The 14,429-nt window shown below is 42.3% G+C and overlaps 1 protein-coding gene across 1 annotated transcript in view; it reads right to left on the reverse strand.

The window, feature by feature from the left end:
• Positions 1-14,429, reverse strand: part of mpnd (MPN domain containing) — a 52,960-nt gene that overhangs the window by 21,185 nt on the left and 17,346 nt on the right. Inside the window, exons 6-8 of the mRNA XM_059991603.1 lie at positions 13,578-13,674; positions 11,472-11,544; positions 2,171-2,247 (exon numbers count right to left, since the gene is read on the reverse strand). Coding sequence (XP_059847586.1) covers positions 2,171-2,247; positions 11,472-11,544; positions 13,578-13,674 — 247 coding nt within the window. The remainder of the gene's footprint in view (positions 1-2,170; positions 2,248-11,471; positions 11,545-13,577; positions 13,675-14,429) is intronic.

Consider the following 14,429-nt stretch of genomic DNA (forward strand, 5'->3'; position numbering starts at 1 on the left):
TGGATGTAAATCGAGACATATTTATTGATCAGGCTGCAGGATAATGACAAACAAGAGAAAATCTGCAGATGCTGGAAATCTGAGCAACACACACACAATGCTGGAGGAACTCAGCAGGCCAGGCAGCGTCTATGGAAAAAAGTACAGTCGACATTTCAGGCTGAAACCCTTTGGCAGGACTCCAGGATAATGACCTCTGGTTGATGCGTCTCCAAAGAAATATTGTGTCTGACCAATAGGCCTGATGTGGAATATTACAGAACCATATAACTTTATTTAAAACATAGAAAACCTACAGCACAATACAGGCCCTTTGGCCCACAAAGTTGTACTGAACATGTCCCTACCTTAGAAATTACTAGGCTTACCCATAGCCCTCTATTTTTCTAAACTCCATGTACCTTTCCAAAAGTCTCTTAAAAGACCCAATCGTATCTGCCTCCACCACCGTTACCGGCAGCCCATTCCACGCATTCACCACACTCTGAGTAAAAAACTTACCCCTGACCTCTCCTCTGTACCTACTCCCCAGCACCTTAAACCTCTGTCCTCTTGTGGCAACCATTTCAGCCCTGGGAAAAAGCCTCTGACTGTCCACATGATCAATGCCTCTCATCATCTTATACACCTCTATCAGGTCACCTCTCATCCTCCGCCACTCCAAGGAGAAAAGGCCGAGTTCACTCAACATATTCTCATAAGACATGCTCCCCAATCCAGGCAACATCCTTGTAAATCTCCTCTGCATCGCCGCCCCTCCCCCCCTCACGGCTTCCACATCCCTCCCACAGCAAGGCAACCAGAACCCAGCACAGCACCCCAAGAGGGTTCCAACCAGGGTCCCACATTATCTCTCCGCTCCCAACACAATTCCAGGACCAATGAAGGCCAACACACCGCATGCCCCCCTAACCACAGTCAACCTGCGCAGCTGCCCCGAGTGTCCCATGGACCTGGACCCCAAGATGACCCCGATCCCCACGTTGCCAAGAGCCCCACTATCAATACTACATTCCGCCATCACATTTGACCTACCAAAATGAACCACCCCACACCCATCTGGGTTGAACTCCATCTGCCACCTCTCAGCCCAGCCCTGCATCCACCAACGTCCCACTGCAACCCTCAACAGCCCTCCACACTATCCACAACACCCCCAACCTTTGTGTATTCAGCAAACTACCGCCCATCCCTCCACCCCGTCATCCAGGCCATCCACAAAAATCATGAAGAGTAGGGGTCCCAGAACAGATCCCCGAGGCACTCCACTAGTGACCGGCCTCCATACAGAATATGACCCGTCTACAACCACTCTTTGCCTTCCATGGGCAAGTCAGTTCTGGATCCACAAAGCAATGTCCCCCTGGATCCCATTCCTCCTTACTTTCTCAATAAACCTTGCATGGGGTACCTTATCAAATACCTTGCTGAAATCCATATACACCACATCCACTGTTCTTCCTTCATCAATGTGACTAGTCACATCCTCAAAAGATTCAATCAGGCTCGTAAGGCACGACCTGCCCTTGACAAAGCCATGATGACTACTCCTGATCATATAATACCTCTCCAAATGTTCATAAATCCTACCTCTCAGGATTTTCTCCATCAACTTAACAACCACTGAGGTAAGACTCACTGGTCTATTTTAAACAACTATCTGGTAATTGATTCAACGCGAACATCCTTCTCTCAATTTGAGGGAATTGGCAGGGTGGTAGTGACAGTGGCTTTGAGTGCAAGAGGCCAAGGGTGGAATGGCAAGACTTCATGAGCTCAGTAAAGCTTCTGCAATGGGACAGGTGTTCAGTTGGCTTGAAAGGGAGAGGATTGGGCTAACATGAGGAAATCTGCAGATGCTGGAAATTCAAACAACAGCAACACACGCAAAATGCTGGTGGAACACAGCAGGCCAGGCAGCATCTATGGGAGGAGCACTGTCGCCGTTTCGGGCCGAGATCCTTCATCAGAAGACGTGAGACTGATAACTTGAATTCCAAATTGTTAACATGGGGATTGGGCTGTTTGCCAAGAGGTTAGACATGGAACTTGGAGAATGTCTGGATCATCATTACCCCTTACAGCTGCCTCTGTTAAAGAGAAAGGATCTTCAGGAGAATAAGCAAGGGTGCAAGTGGATGCAGGGGAATATGGGAAAACAATACCTTACCTCTTCTTCAACTGCAGAGGCAGAATCCTTGTCGGAAAGCCGTACTCGACATGGAAAAGCTCGGAGAACTGTCAATACTGTCAAAACATACAAAACAGTCAGCAGGGAACAGTGCTGTAAATGAAGGAAAGGCAAGATATTATAGATGACAATGTCCGTTGTTGTTTACTGTGGTAGAACCAGGCATTTTACCAAGGCTTCATTCTAATAGAACAATGTGGGTAAGGGATAGAACAGACAAAAAGGCAGATGGAGGTACCGGAAGTTGACGGTAGCAACTGCACTTCGCGACCACTTTATTAGGTACACCCGTACAGTTGCTTGTTAATGCAAATATCTACTCAGCCAATCATGTGGCAGCAACTCAATGCATAAAAGTATGCAGACATGGTCAAGAGGTTCAGCTGTTGTTTAGACCAAACATTCAAATGGGAAAGAAATGTGATCAAAGTGACTGACCATGGAAGATAGTTGGTGCTAATATAGGGAGGTTTGAGTATCTCAGAAACAGCTGATCTCCTGAGATTTTCACACACAACTGTCCCCAGAGTTTACAGAGAATGTTGCGAAAAACAAAAAAAAATCCAGTGAGTGGTAGTTTGGTGTTAAGGAGCGAGGTCACAAGAGAATGGCCAGAATAGTTCAAGCTGACAGGAAGACGACATTAAACTCAAATAACCATGCATTACAATGGTGGTGTGCAGAGTGTTATTTCTTGAAGTGGATGGTGTACAGCCGCAGAAGAACACAAACATACAGAGGGCACTTCATTAGGTACCGGAGGTACTGTTCCACAATAATAGCATTTAGTGTTACCAGCTAAGTTACAGAGATGGCACGGTCATAATAAGTAACTCAATATCAAAAATCTGCATACAGCTAAAGAGGGAAAACAGAGTAAAGCACATGGAAGACATCAGAAGACTTGAGACCGATAAGTTGAATTGCAAATTGTTAATATGGGGAACTTTTTAATCTCATTCAGAATGAAAGCAAAGAGATCTTGGGATACTGATGAATAACTGATGAAAAGCAGCTTAGGCATTTAAAAATGCAATTGAAAAAACAAAGTATATTTTAGCCTACAGAGTTCAAAATGAATGGAGTTGTTAAAATTTTTATAAGGTCGTTTTCAGTCTACAACAAGCACGCAATACATTTTTGGAGTTACTTCTACAAGGAGGACATGGAAGCATTGGATAAAGGGCAAAAATAGATTTGCAAGAAGAGATGATAGCAATCAGGGGGAAGTTGAGCTGGTCAGGGGAATTTTCTTAAGAAAACGAAAAGATCAGGAAGTAGCACAATAACGTAGGCAGCATAGAATGATTAATGAGGGACAGTCATCGTCATGGCTAGTTTTGTTCCAAATATCAGCCTCTGTTTAGAAAAATCTCAGATCCCTGTTAAAACCTCTTCCTTTCACCTTAAACGCACGACCACTTCTTTTAGATACTCCTACCATGGAAAAACTTTCCCCCCTCAGAATTTTATATACAGTCAGCCCTCCTTATCCGCGGGTTCTGCATGCGCGGATTCATCCAACCGCGGATCGGGAAAACCCGGAAGCTCTCTCTCCAGCACTCGTTGTTTGAGCATGTACAGACTATTTTTTCTTGTCATGATTCCCTAAGCAATCCAGTATAACAACTATTTACATAGCATTTACATTGTATTAGGTATTATAAGTGATCTAGAAATGACTTAAAAGTACAGGCAGTCCCCAGGTTATGAATGAGTTCCATTCCTGAGTCTGTCTTTAAGTTGGATTTGAAGTCGGAACAGGTATATCCGGTATTATTAGTGTCAGTTAGTCAAACGTTTTTCTTAGTATATAGTATATATTTTACCTTTCTATGCATATAAAACACTTAAGAAGCATACATATTTCAATAATTAAACCACTGCGTCGCTTAGTAATAATTGTAGCTTTCATTGGGGCAGGGCCTTTCACATACTCCATTAAAATTGTTCCGATCAATGACCGACTGTAGCCTAATGCTTTTCCAACGACCGATAGCATTTCACCTCTTTCCAATCGCTTTATTACTTCCACCTTACTTTCAATCGTGATCGTGATTATTTTCGTGAATAGAAAAACCATGGATTCAGAGCCGCACCGCCAGGTCCTAATGTCCACCACACTGAGACAGGTTAAATAAAGTTCCGGGTTCTACTGGGTCCTGAAGACCACTGCACTGAGAAAGGTTAAATAACCTTGAGCATCCACGTTTTTTGGTATCCGTGGGGGGGGGGTCTCAAAACCAATCCCCCGTGGATAAGGAGGGCCGACTGTACTTCTATTAAACTTACTTAGAAATTGCATTTCTGCTATATTTGATGTGCTAAATGAGTGTGACATGTATCTCTAATGCCCAATCAAATTTCAAAAAAAAAAAAAAAATTGGAAAATCTCTGCTTAAGAAATCATTATTATGGTTTACTCCTGTATGTTTCAGAGCCCCTGCTGCTTGCTGGACTTACAGCAATAAGCTTGCAGCATTATTTTGAGCACTGACCGGCAGGAAATGTTGCAGGTCGATGTTGCAATAGTGATGAAGCCCAATGAATGGAGGGGTAGGTGAGGAAACTGCAAGCAGCAAACGGCAACACAAAATGGACTGAGCGAGGAAACCCAAGCTCGGTGCAACCGTCCCACCCCACAAACACGATGGTCCCATGCCCCAACCATCAGCGGCAGCATCAGACTCTCAGACAGAGGGTATCCTTAGCTGCTGTTGTCAGCACACAGACAGCTTGCTCTGTACAGAGAGCTACCAAAATGGAATATGCATCTGAGTAGCATCGAAAATGCAGATATCCAGGTCTGACCCCTTAAATCACGCAAAATGCACTGCATTCAGGCTACGTCCACACTAGTCCAGATAATTCTGAAAATGCCGGTTTCGTGTAAAAACGATATGCGTCCACACCAAGTGTTTTTGAAAATACCTCTGTCCATATTAAAACGGGTATTTGGGTGAATCTCCTCCTACTGGGCATGTGGAGGACACATCTACAGAAAACAAGCAACATGTTTGGTGTTGAATCTCGCAGTGAAAGTGCACGTTTGTGCAGTTACAGACTAGAAAAACTTAAAACGAAATTGCCAAACGACGGACAGCTGTTAGCTCTCACGCAGGAAGACTTAAAACTAAAAAAATCAAATAGTGGAGTGTATGGAGGCAACCGACAGGGCGTTCACGGACAGTATGACCCGGCTGACATTGAAAAACTGACTAACTCTGTTGCATTAATAAAGCACCTTGTTAAATATATAAAACATGTCTGCATCATGTCTGCACCGATTTTTCTTCGGCAGTTTAACGGGGGCACGACTGCACAAGCGCGTTTAGGTTGGACCGTGAGGCAGCAGGAGTATTTAAAGAGAACAGTTAGACGAAGTGGGCGACGTTGTAGCGGGCGACAGAGTAGAGGGAGACAGAGGGAAGGCTTTGTCTCGAGAGGCTTCGGCGAGCGGAGGCTGAGGACGAGCTTCACTCCAAGTGAGGTAAGGCTGGGTAAGTTCCTTTAAAAGGAGAAAGTTTCAAAAGTTGAGGCAACGCATTGGGTAGGTCATGGCAGCTGAGATCGGCCCCGTGGTTTGTTCATCCTGCAGCATGTGGGAAATCAGGGATACTTCCAGTGTCTGCAATTGGATTCATACTGGAGCATCCACAATGCTGAGAAAGTCGTGAATAGCACATTCAGTGAGTTGGCCACACCACAGGTAAAGGCTACACAGGCAGAAAGGGAAGGGGTGGCCACTAGACAGTGCAGCAGTAGGCAGGTAGTGCAGGAGTCCCCTGAGGTCATCTCCCTCCTAAACAGATATACTGTTTTGGATACTGTTGGGGGAGATGTCTCATCAGGGGAAGGCAGCAGCAGCTGAGTTCATTGCACCATGGGTGGCTCTGTGGCACAGGAGAGAAGGAAAAGGAGTGGGAGAGCTATAGTGATAGGGGATTCGATTGTAAGGGGAATAGACAGACATTTCTGCGGCCACAAACGAGACTCCAGGATGGTATGTTGCCTCCCTGGTTCAAGGGTCAAGGATGTCTCTAAGTAGCCGCAGGACATTCTGGAATGGGAGGGTGAACAGCCAGTGGTCCTGGTGCACATAGGTACCAACCATATAGGTAAAAAACGGGATGAGGTCCCACAAGGTGAATTTAGGGAGTTAGGAGATAAACTAAAAAGTAGGACCACAAAGGTAATAATCTCTGGATTACTATCAGTGCCACGTGCTAGTCAGAGTAGAAATAGGAGGATATTTCAGATGAATACATGGCTTGAAAAATGGTGCAAGGGGGAGGGATTCAAATTTCTGGGGCATTTGAACCAGTTCTGGGGGAGGTGGGACTGGTATAAACAGGACGGTCTGCACCTGGGCTGGAATGGAACCAATGTCCTAGGGGGAGCGTTTGCTACTGCTGTTCAGGAGGCTTTAAAATAATGTGGCGGGGGATGGGAACAAGTGCAGAGAGACAGAGGGGTGTAAAATGAGGGTAGAAGCAAAAAGTAGTAAGGTGAAAAGTAAAAGTGGCAGGCAGGCAAATTCAGAGCAAAAAGCAAAAAGGGCCACTTTTCAACATAATTGTATAAGGGCTAAGAGCGTTGTAAAAACAAGCCTGAAGGCTTTGTGTGTCAATACAAGGGGCATTCGTAACAAGGTGGATGAATTGAATGTGCAGATAGTTATTAATGAATATGATATAGTTGGGATCACAGAGACATGGCTCCAGGGTGACCAAGGATGGGAGCTCAACATCCAGGGATATTCAATATTCAGGAGGGATAGACAGGAAAGAAAAGGAGGTGGGGTAGCATTGCTGGTTAGAGAGGAGATTAACGCAATAGAAAGGAAGGACATTAGCCTGAAGGATGTGGAATCAATATGGGTAGAGCTGCATAACACTAAGGGGCAGAAAACGCTGGTGGGAGTTGTGTACAGGCCACCTAACAGTAGTAGTAAGGTTGGGGATGGCATTAAACAGGAAATTAGAAATGCGTGCAATAAAGGAACAGTAGTTATAATGGGTGACTTCAATCTACATATAGATTGGGTGAACCAAATTGGTAAGGGTGCTGAGGAAGAGGATTTCTTGGAATGTATGCGGGATGGTTTTCTAAACCAACATGTTGAGGAACTAACTAGAGAGCAGGCCATTCTAGATTGGGTATTGAGCAATGAGGAAAGGTTAGTTAGCAATCTTGTCGTGCGAGGCCCCTTGGGTAAGAGTGACCATAATATGGTGGAATTCTTCATTAAGATGGAGAATGACATAGTTAATTCAGAAACAAAAGGTTCTGAACTTAAAGGAGGGTAACTTTGAAGGTATGAGACGTGAATTAGCTAAGACAGACAGGCAAATAATACTTAAAGGGTTGACGGTGGACATGTAATGGCAAGCTTTTAAAGATCACACAGATGAACTACAACAATTGTTCATCCCAATTTGGCAAAAGAATAAACCAGGGAAGGTAGTGCACCCGTGGCTGACAAGGGAAATTAGGGATAGTATCAAGTCCAAAGAAGAAACATACAAATTAGCCAGAAAAAGCGGCACACCTGAGGACTGGGAGAAATTCAGAGTCCAGCAGAGGAGGACAAAGGGCTTAATTAGGAAAGGGAAAAAAGATTATGAGAGAAAGCTAGCAGGGAACATAAAAACTGACTGTAAAAGCTTTTATAGATATGTGAAAAGAAAAAGATTGGTCAAGACAAATGTAGGTCCCTTACAGTCAGAAACAGGTGAATTGATCATAGGGAACAAGGACATGGTTGACCAAATGAATAACTACTTTGGTTCTGTCTGCACTAAGGAGGACATAAATAATCTTCTGGAAATAGTAGGGGACCGAGGGTCTAGTGAGATGGAGGAACTGAGGGAAATACATGTTAGTAGGGAAGTGGTGTTAGGTAAATTGAAGGGATTAAAGGCAGATAAATCCCCAGGGCCAGATGGTCTGCATCCCAGAGTGCTTAAGGAAGTAGCCCAAGAAATAGTGGATGCATTAATGATAATTTTTCAAAACTCCTTAGATTCTGGATTAGTTCCTGAGGATTGGAGGGTGGCTAATGTAACCCCTTGTAAAAAAGGAGGGAGAGAAAAACCAGGGAATTACAGACCGATTAGTCTGACATCAGTGGTGGGAAAAATGCTAGTCGGTTATCAAAGATGTGATAACAGCACATTTAGAAAGAGGAGAAATCATCGGACAAAGTCAGCTTGGATTTGTGAAAGGAAAATTATGTCTGATGAATCTTATAGAATTTTTTGAAGATGTAACTAGTAGAGTGGATAGGGGAGAGCCAGTGGATGTGGTATATTTAAATTTTCAAAAGGCTTTTGACGAGGTCCCACACAGGACATTAGCGTGCAAATTTAAAGCACACAATATTGGGGGTATGGTATTGATGTGGATAGAGAATTGGTTGGCAGACAGGAAGCAAAGAGTGGGAGTAAACGGGACCTTTTCAGAATGGCAGGCAGTGACTAGTGGGGTACCGCAAGGCTCAGTGCTGGGACCCCAGTTGTTTACAATATATATTAATGATTTAGATGAGGGAATTAAATGCAGCATCTCCAAGTTTGCGGATGACACGAAGCTGGGCGGCAGTGTTAGCTGTGAGGAGGATGCTAAGAGGATGCAGGGTGACTTGGATAGATTAGGTGAGTGAGGAAATTCATGGCAGATGCAATTTGATGTGGATAAATGTGAGGTTATCCACTTTGGTTGCAAGAACAGGAAAACAGATTATTATCTTAACGGTGGCTGATTACGAAAAGGGGAGGTGCAACGAGACCTGGGTGTCTTTGTACACCTCATAGAAGTCATTGAAGGTGGGCATGCAGGTACAGCAGGCGGTGAAAAAGGCAAATGTTATGTTGGCATTCATAGCAAAAGGATTTGAGTACAGGAGCAGGGAGGTTCTACTGCAGTTGTACAAGGCCTAGCTGAGACCGCACCTAGAGTATTGTGTGCGGTTTTGGTCCCCTAATCTGAGGAAAGACATTCTTGCCATAGAGGGAGCACAAAGTAGGTTCACCAGGTTGATTCCTGGGATGGCAGGACTTTCATATGAAGAAAGACTGGATCGACTAGGCTTATACTCACTGGAATTTAGAAGACTGAGGGGGGATCTTATTGAAATGTATAAAATTCTAAAGGGATTGGACAGGCTAGACGCAGGAAGTTTGTTTCCGATGTTGGGGAAGTCCAGAGTGAGGGGTCACAGTTTAAGGATAAAGGGGAAGCTTTTTAGGACCAAGATGAGGAAAAACTTCTTCACACAGAGAGTAGTGAATCTGTGGAATTCTCTGCCACAGGAAACAGTTGGCCGGTTCATTGACTACATTTAAGAGGAAGTTAGATATGGCCCTTGTGGCTAAAGGGATCAGGGGTTATGGAGAGAAATTAGGCACAGGGTTCTGAGTTGGATGATCAGCCATGATCATACTGAATGGTGGTGCAGGCTCAAAGGGCTGAATGGCCTACTCCCACAACTGTTTTCTATGTTTCTATCAGTGTTATCTTGTATTTCCATACAATGTTACAGTAGGCTGTTACACATCTATTGTCAGAGAAGTTCTTGCATAAATAGATATACCACCTTCATACAAGCAAGGACAGAAAACAGGGCAAAAGTGAGTATACTTATTTATTCAGTAAGTTATGGGTGAGTAAGTATTTGGTGAGCACATTTCTAACTCTTCTGGCTTCAGTCTCGTAGCCGTCTGTTCTGAAATTGTTAGGTTGTGTGGGGGATTGTGTTCAGGAAAACAATGAAATGCTGCTATCTGTTTCAGCATGTCATGACAGCGTTTCTAGAAATCTCCGGTTACCCTAACCACACTACTCTTGACCAAGCGGCATTTTCAAATTTACACACTCTGGAGGGCGTTTTAGAAAAGCTCCATTTTCGGGGGAGGAAAACGCTGTTTCAGTGTGGACGGAGGGTCAAAACGAAGGGAAAAAGCTTCGGTTACAGATTTATCCGGTCTAGTGTGGACGTAGCCTCAGTGTGATGTGTTCCTCGTTGCAATGTCGGTTGATTATGATGTCATAATCTACTAATGGACACCCCTCACACAGCAAAATTCTAACAAATAATTGGAACGTTTCAAAATTGCCAAAGTTGTGTTGTCATGCATTATTTACCAATTTTACAAGTATTTTTTACTTTACTTTTTGCCTGTCTAATACAATTTCTAGGCTACCAATCTAATGTACAGAGAGAGCTTGCAGAGCGAGTACATAGATTTGTGGAAGTGGTGACAGGGGTGAATTAGGTTATGAAAAAAGCATGAGGTATGCTTGCTTTTACAGGCCACGGCATCGAGTACAAGAGATGGGCCATCACACTGAAAACATACAAAACATTGGCTCGAATTGTGTACATTTCTGGTCATCACACTACAGAAAAGATGTGGTAACATTAGGAAGAGTGCAGAAGAGATTCACCAAGGCATTTCCTGGAATGGAGTGCTTTACTGACAAGGACAGATCGGATAGCCTGTGTTTATTCTCACTGGAATGTAGAAGGCTGAACTCTGACCTCATAGAAGTTTCTAACATTATGACTTTTTGTTAGGGTGGAGGAGGCAACAACTAGAGGTCATAGGTTTCATATGAGAGGAGAACATTTTAAAGAGGATCTGAGAGACATGCTTTATACACAGAAGGTGGTGGTCATATGAAATGAACTGTCAGAGGAAGTGGCAAAGGCATATATAATTACAATGTTTAAAAGACTTTTGGCCTGGTACTTGGATAAGAAAGGAGCAAAGTGATATAGGTCTAATGCACGCAAATAGAATTAATGTATAAAGGTATCCCTGTCATTGTGAATGAGTTGGACCAAAGGGCCAGTTTCTGTGCTGTAGAATACAGAACCAAAAACCATGAGTACAGGATATTAGTAACAAATGTAGCAGGGGAAACAGGAAGCAGTTTTATTATTCAAAGAGGGATTATAAACAGAATTCGGCACCACAACAAGCAGTTGAGGCATATTTTCAGAAGGAAGAAAAAAAATAGCTGCTGTAAGAATGATGGAATGAGAAGAGTATAAACAACAGTATAAAATAGTGCAATTCATGTAAACGGTCAAAAGGCAAGTAAGTGAATAACCTTTTTGCAAATTATTTCATTTATGTAGCAAATATTTTTCTTTTTTCAGTGCTATACTTGTACCTGTATTTGAACAGTATGACATTTGTGTATTTATACATGTATAAATGCCCTTTCTATAAAATTTAGAATTAAATAAAGGTATGAATCGAGAGTTACTTACATTGTGTGCTTGTGTCCCACCTTCCTCCAAGGTAGCCAACCACCTCACTGGTCGTCAGGTGGCAATGAAAATCCTAAAAAGACGAAGGACTTCACATAAGTGAGGGTAACAAATACTAGCCTTATTGGCTGCTGAATGCAACTTCACTGTAAATGCTCTTACAGTAGGTCAAATACCAAGACTATTCTGAAAAGAAAATTAATCAAAAATTCTGCTGTTCTTTCTTATTGACTGAATATTCCTTGCTTACTCCTAAGTTGCAACATCAGAACAAAAAGCAACCATGTTCCACGCCCTCACATACAGTGGAAAACATCCAATCATTTACCAAAAGGAAAATATATGTGCTGGGCAGGAATTATATAGTTTCAGAAATAGGTTACTGAAGCTAATGAGGAAGAATTTGAAAGTAAGACTTTGATTTTGAAGTTGCTCAGCGCAAGTGAGCAGAAGGATAGAAATACATTTGGGAACTCTGAGGATTCTGAAGGGAACTGCTATTCAACATGAACTTTCTATGATATGACTTCCTCATCATCCTTAACTAACTGCGTACATAAAGACAGGATAACAGATGGTCACTCAGCCCTCCCAAAGCTATCCTAACATTCAATATGATCTCGAGTGATCCACCCCATACAATTCCTCTGTGCCAGTCCCCCACAATTTCCTAATCTTTCAACAATTTCATCTTTAAACACCTCCAATGATCTAGCTTCCACAAACCTCTGGGGTGAAGAACTCCAGGGATTCTGCACTCTCCATAAATAGGAATTGCTTCACATCTCAGTTTTAAATAATAACCCCTTTATCTTGTAACTACAAATCCTCATTCAAAATACTTACTCATGGAAATTTCTCAATATCTACCCTATCATTCCTCGTTATTATCTTAGGCATATCAATCAAATCTTCACACTCCTGCACCAGCTCTAATCATATCTCATTCATTCAGTGAATTACAGAAACTTTTCATCCCACAAGTATATGTGGTAGGTGAGCTGGTGACTGTAAAAACGCTTCATGTAAATCAGTGCAGAATCTGAATCACTGAAGAGCCTCTTTCCATGCCTGGATTTACAAAGCAACAGTTCTACTAGCTGTACAATCTTTTGTTATTTTTTTTATATATGTCTACGCCTCAAGAGAAATCATTTCAGTCTGTTTTAGGTTCTTGCTAATCTACTTGTTTTGTTTAACAAGAATTGAATTCTTACTCACAACGTGTTAGTCCAGAACAGTAGAATCACAAATAGACTCAAGGGCAACACTCATGCGTGCAAATAGCACTTGAAAATATTTATTAGATACTAGATTAGGAATACACTTCAATAGCAAAATAGGACATGAAAGGACAGTATAGTTATGCCTGATCATTTTTCAAAAATTTCACTTCCAACAACACCTACATGCTGAAGTACATAACTACAGCAGATTATTATGAGCTTAATATCAAACCTCCTTACCAGTGAAGGTTCTGTCCAATATTTGTTATTCTCAAAGAGGGACTGGATTTACAAAACAACAGCTCTACTAACTGTACAAATTTTTGTTAATTTTTTTCATGTCTACTCCTCAAGAGAAACTATTTCAGCCTGTTTTAGGTTTCTTGCTAATCTACTTGTTTTGTTTTTACTTTCCACTTCCTTGTCAATACTTGGGTCCTCCTGAGGCAAATAGTGAAATCTTTCTGATATCCAGCCCGACTGCTTTTTGTTTTGATAACCTCATAAGCCTTTTCATTTCATCTAATACTAACTTTAAATTCTCAGGATGACTATGGGTAGACTTTTCATGTCGGTTTTTAAAAAAACTGCAACCTGTGTATTAGTTCTTGAAAGGTTAGCTATTGCATGCATAATATCATGCCAGTTTCTCAATCTAGCACAGCCAATCGATGCCTTATAAATATATAGTTATGATGAGATTTGACACCCTAGTTTCAAACTGAATGGAGAAGCATTTTCCAAGACGTGGGGATAAAAGGCCACCAGTCCTCTCCACCAGCGATGGTGGGTAACAGAAGGTGAAGAAGAGGTTGGGAAATGAAAAAAAAAATTAAAGATTTATTCTGCACATATACATCCGAATCACTTAAACACTTACCACCAGCAGCAGCACGTTGCTTGAAATTGCAACGTTAAAAGGCTGGAACTTGTTCATAGATGTGAACGATGTAAGTTCAACCAGTGTGTGAGGGTCCCTGAAGTAAAGGAAAGAAAGGAAAGGGACTGTCTGGGTTACAGATGTCCCGATTTACAGAAATCTGACTTTATGCAATTTCGCCCATAGATTTTTTAAGCACTTTTCAATAATAATGATCTTTCATGTTATTCATAAATGACTGGGATACAGTACTTCATTTCATTACCCAATTATGGGTAATGTTAGGATGAATATTCAGTAGAAGAATTATAACAGGTGTACGTGGAGCAATACGACATGGACAGCTACATACACTCAGTGGCCACTTCATTAGGTACTTCCTGCACCTGATACAATGGCCACTGAGTGCATGCTTGTGCTTTTCTGCTCCTGCAGCTCATCCACTGGCAAGCTCCAACATGTTGTGCATTCAGAGACTCTTCCGCACACCACTGTTGTAGCATGTGGTTGTTTGAGTTTAATGTCATCTTCTCGTCAGCTTGAACTGCTCTGGCTATTCTCCTGACCTCTCTCATTAACAAGGCGTTTTCTCCACAGAACTGCCTGTGAATGGATGTTTTTTTGTTTTTCCACATTTTTCCTCTCTAAACTCTAGAGAATTTTATGTGTGAAAATCCCAGGAGAGCAGCAGTTTCTGAGAGACTCAAACCATCTCGTCTGGAACCAACAATCATTTTATGGTCAAAGTCACTTACATCACATTTCCCCATTTTGATGCTTGGTCTGAACAACATCTGAACCTCTTGACCATGCCTGCATGCTCTTATACATCAAGTTATTGTGACGATAGGC

This window comes from Hypanus sabinus, chromosome 16 (genome assembly GCF_030144855.1).
Source record: "Hypanus sabinus isolate sHypSab1 chromosome 16, sHypSab1.hap1, whole genome shotgun sequence".
Taxonomy (NCBI): Eukaryota; Metazoa; Chordata; class Chondrichthyes; order Myliobatiformes; family Dasyatidae; genus Hypanus; species Hypanus sabinus.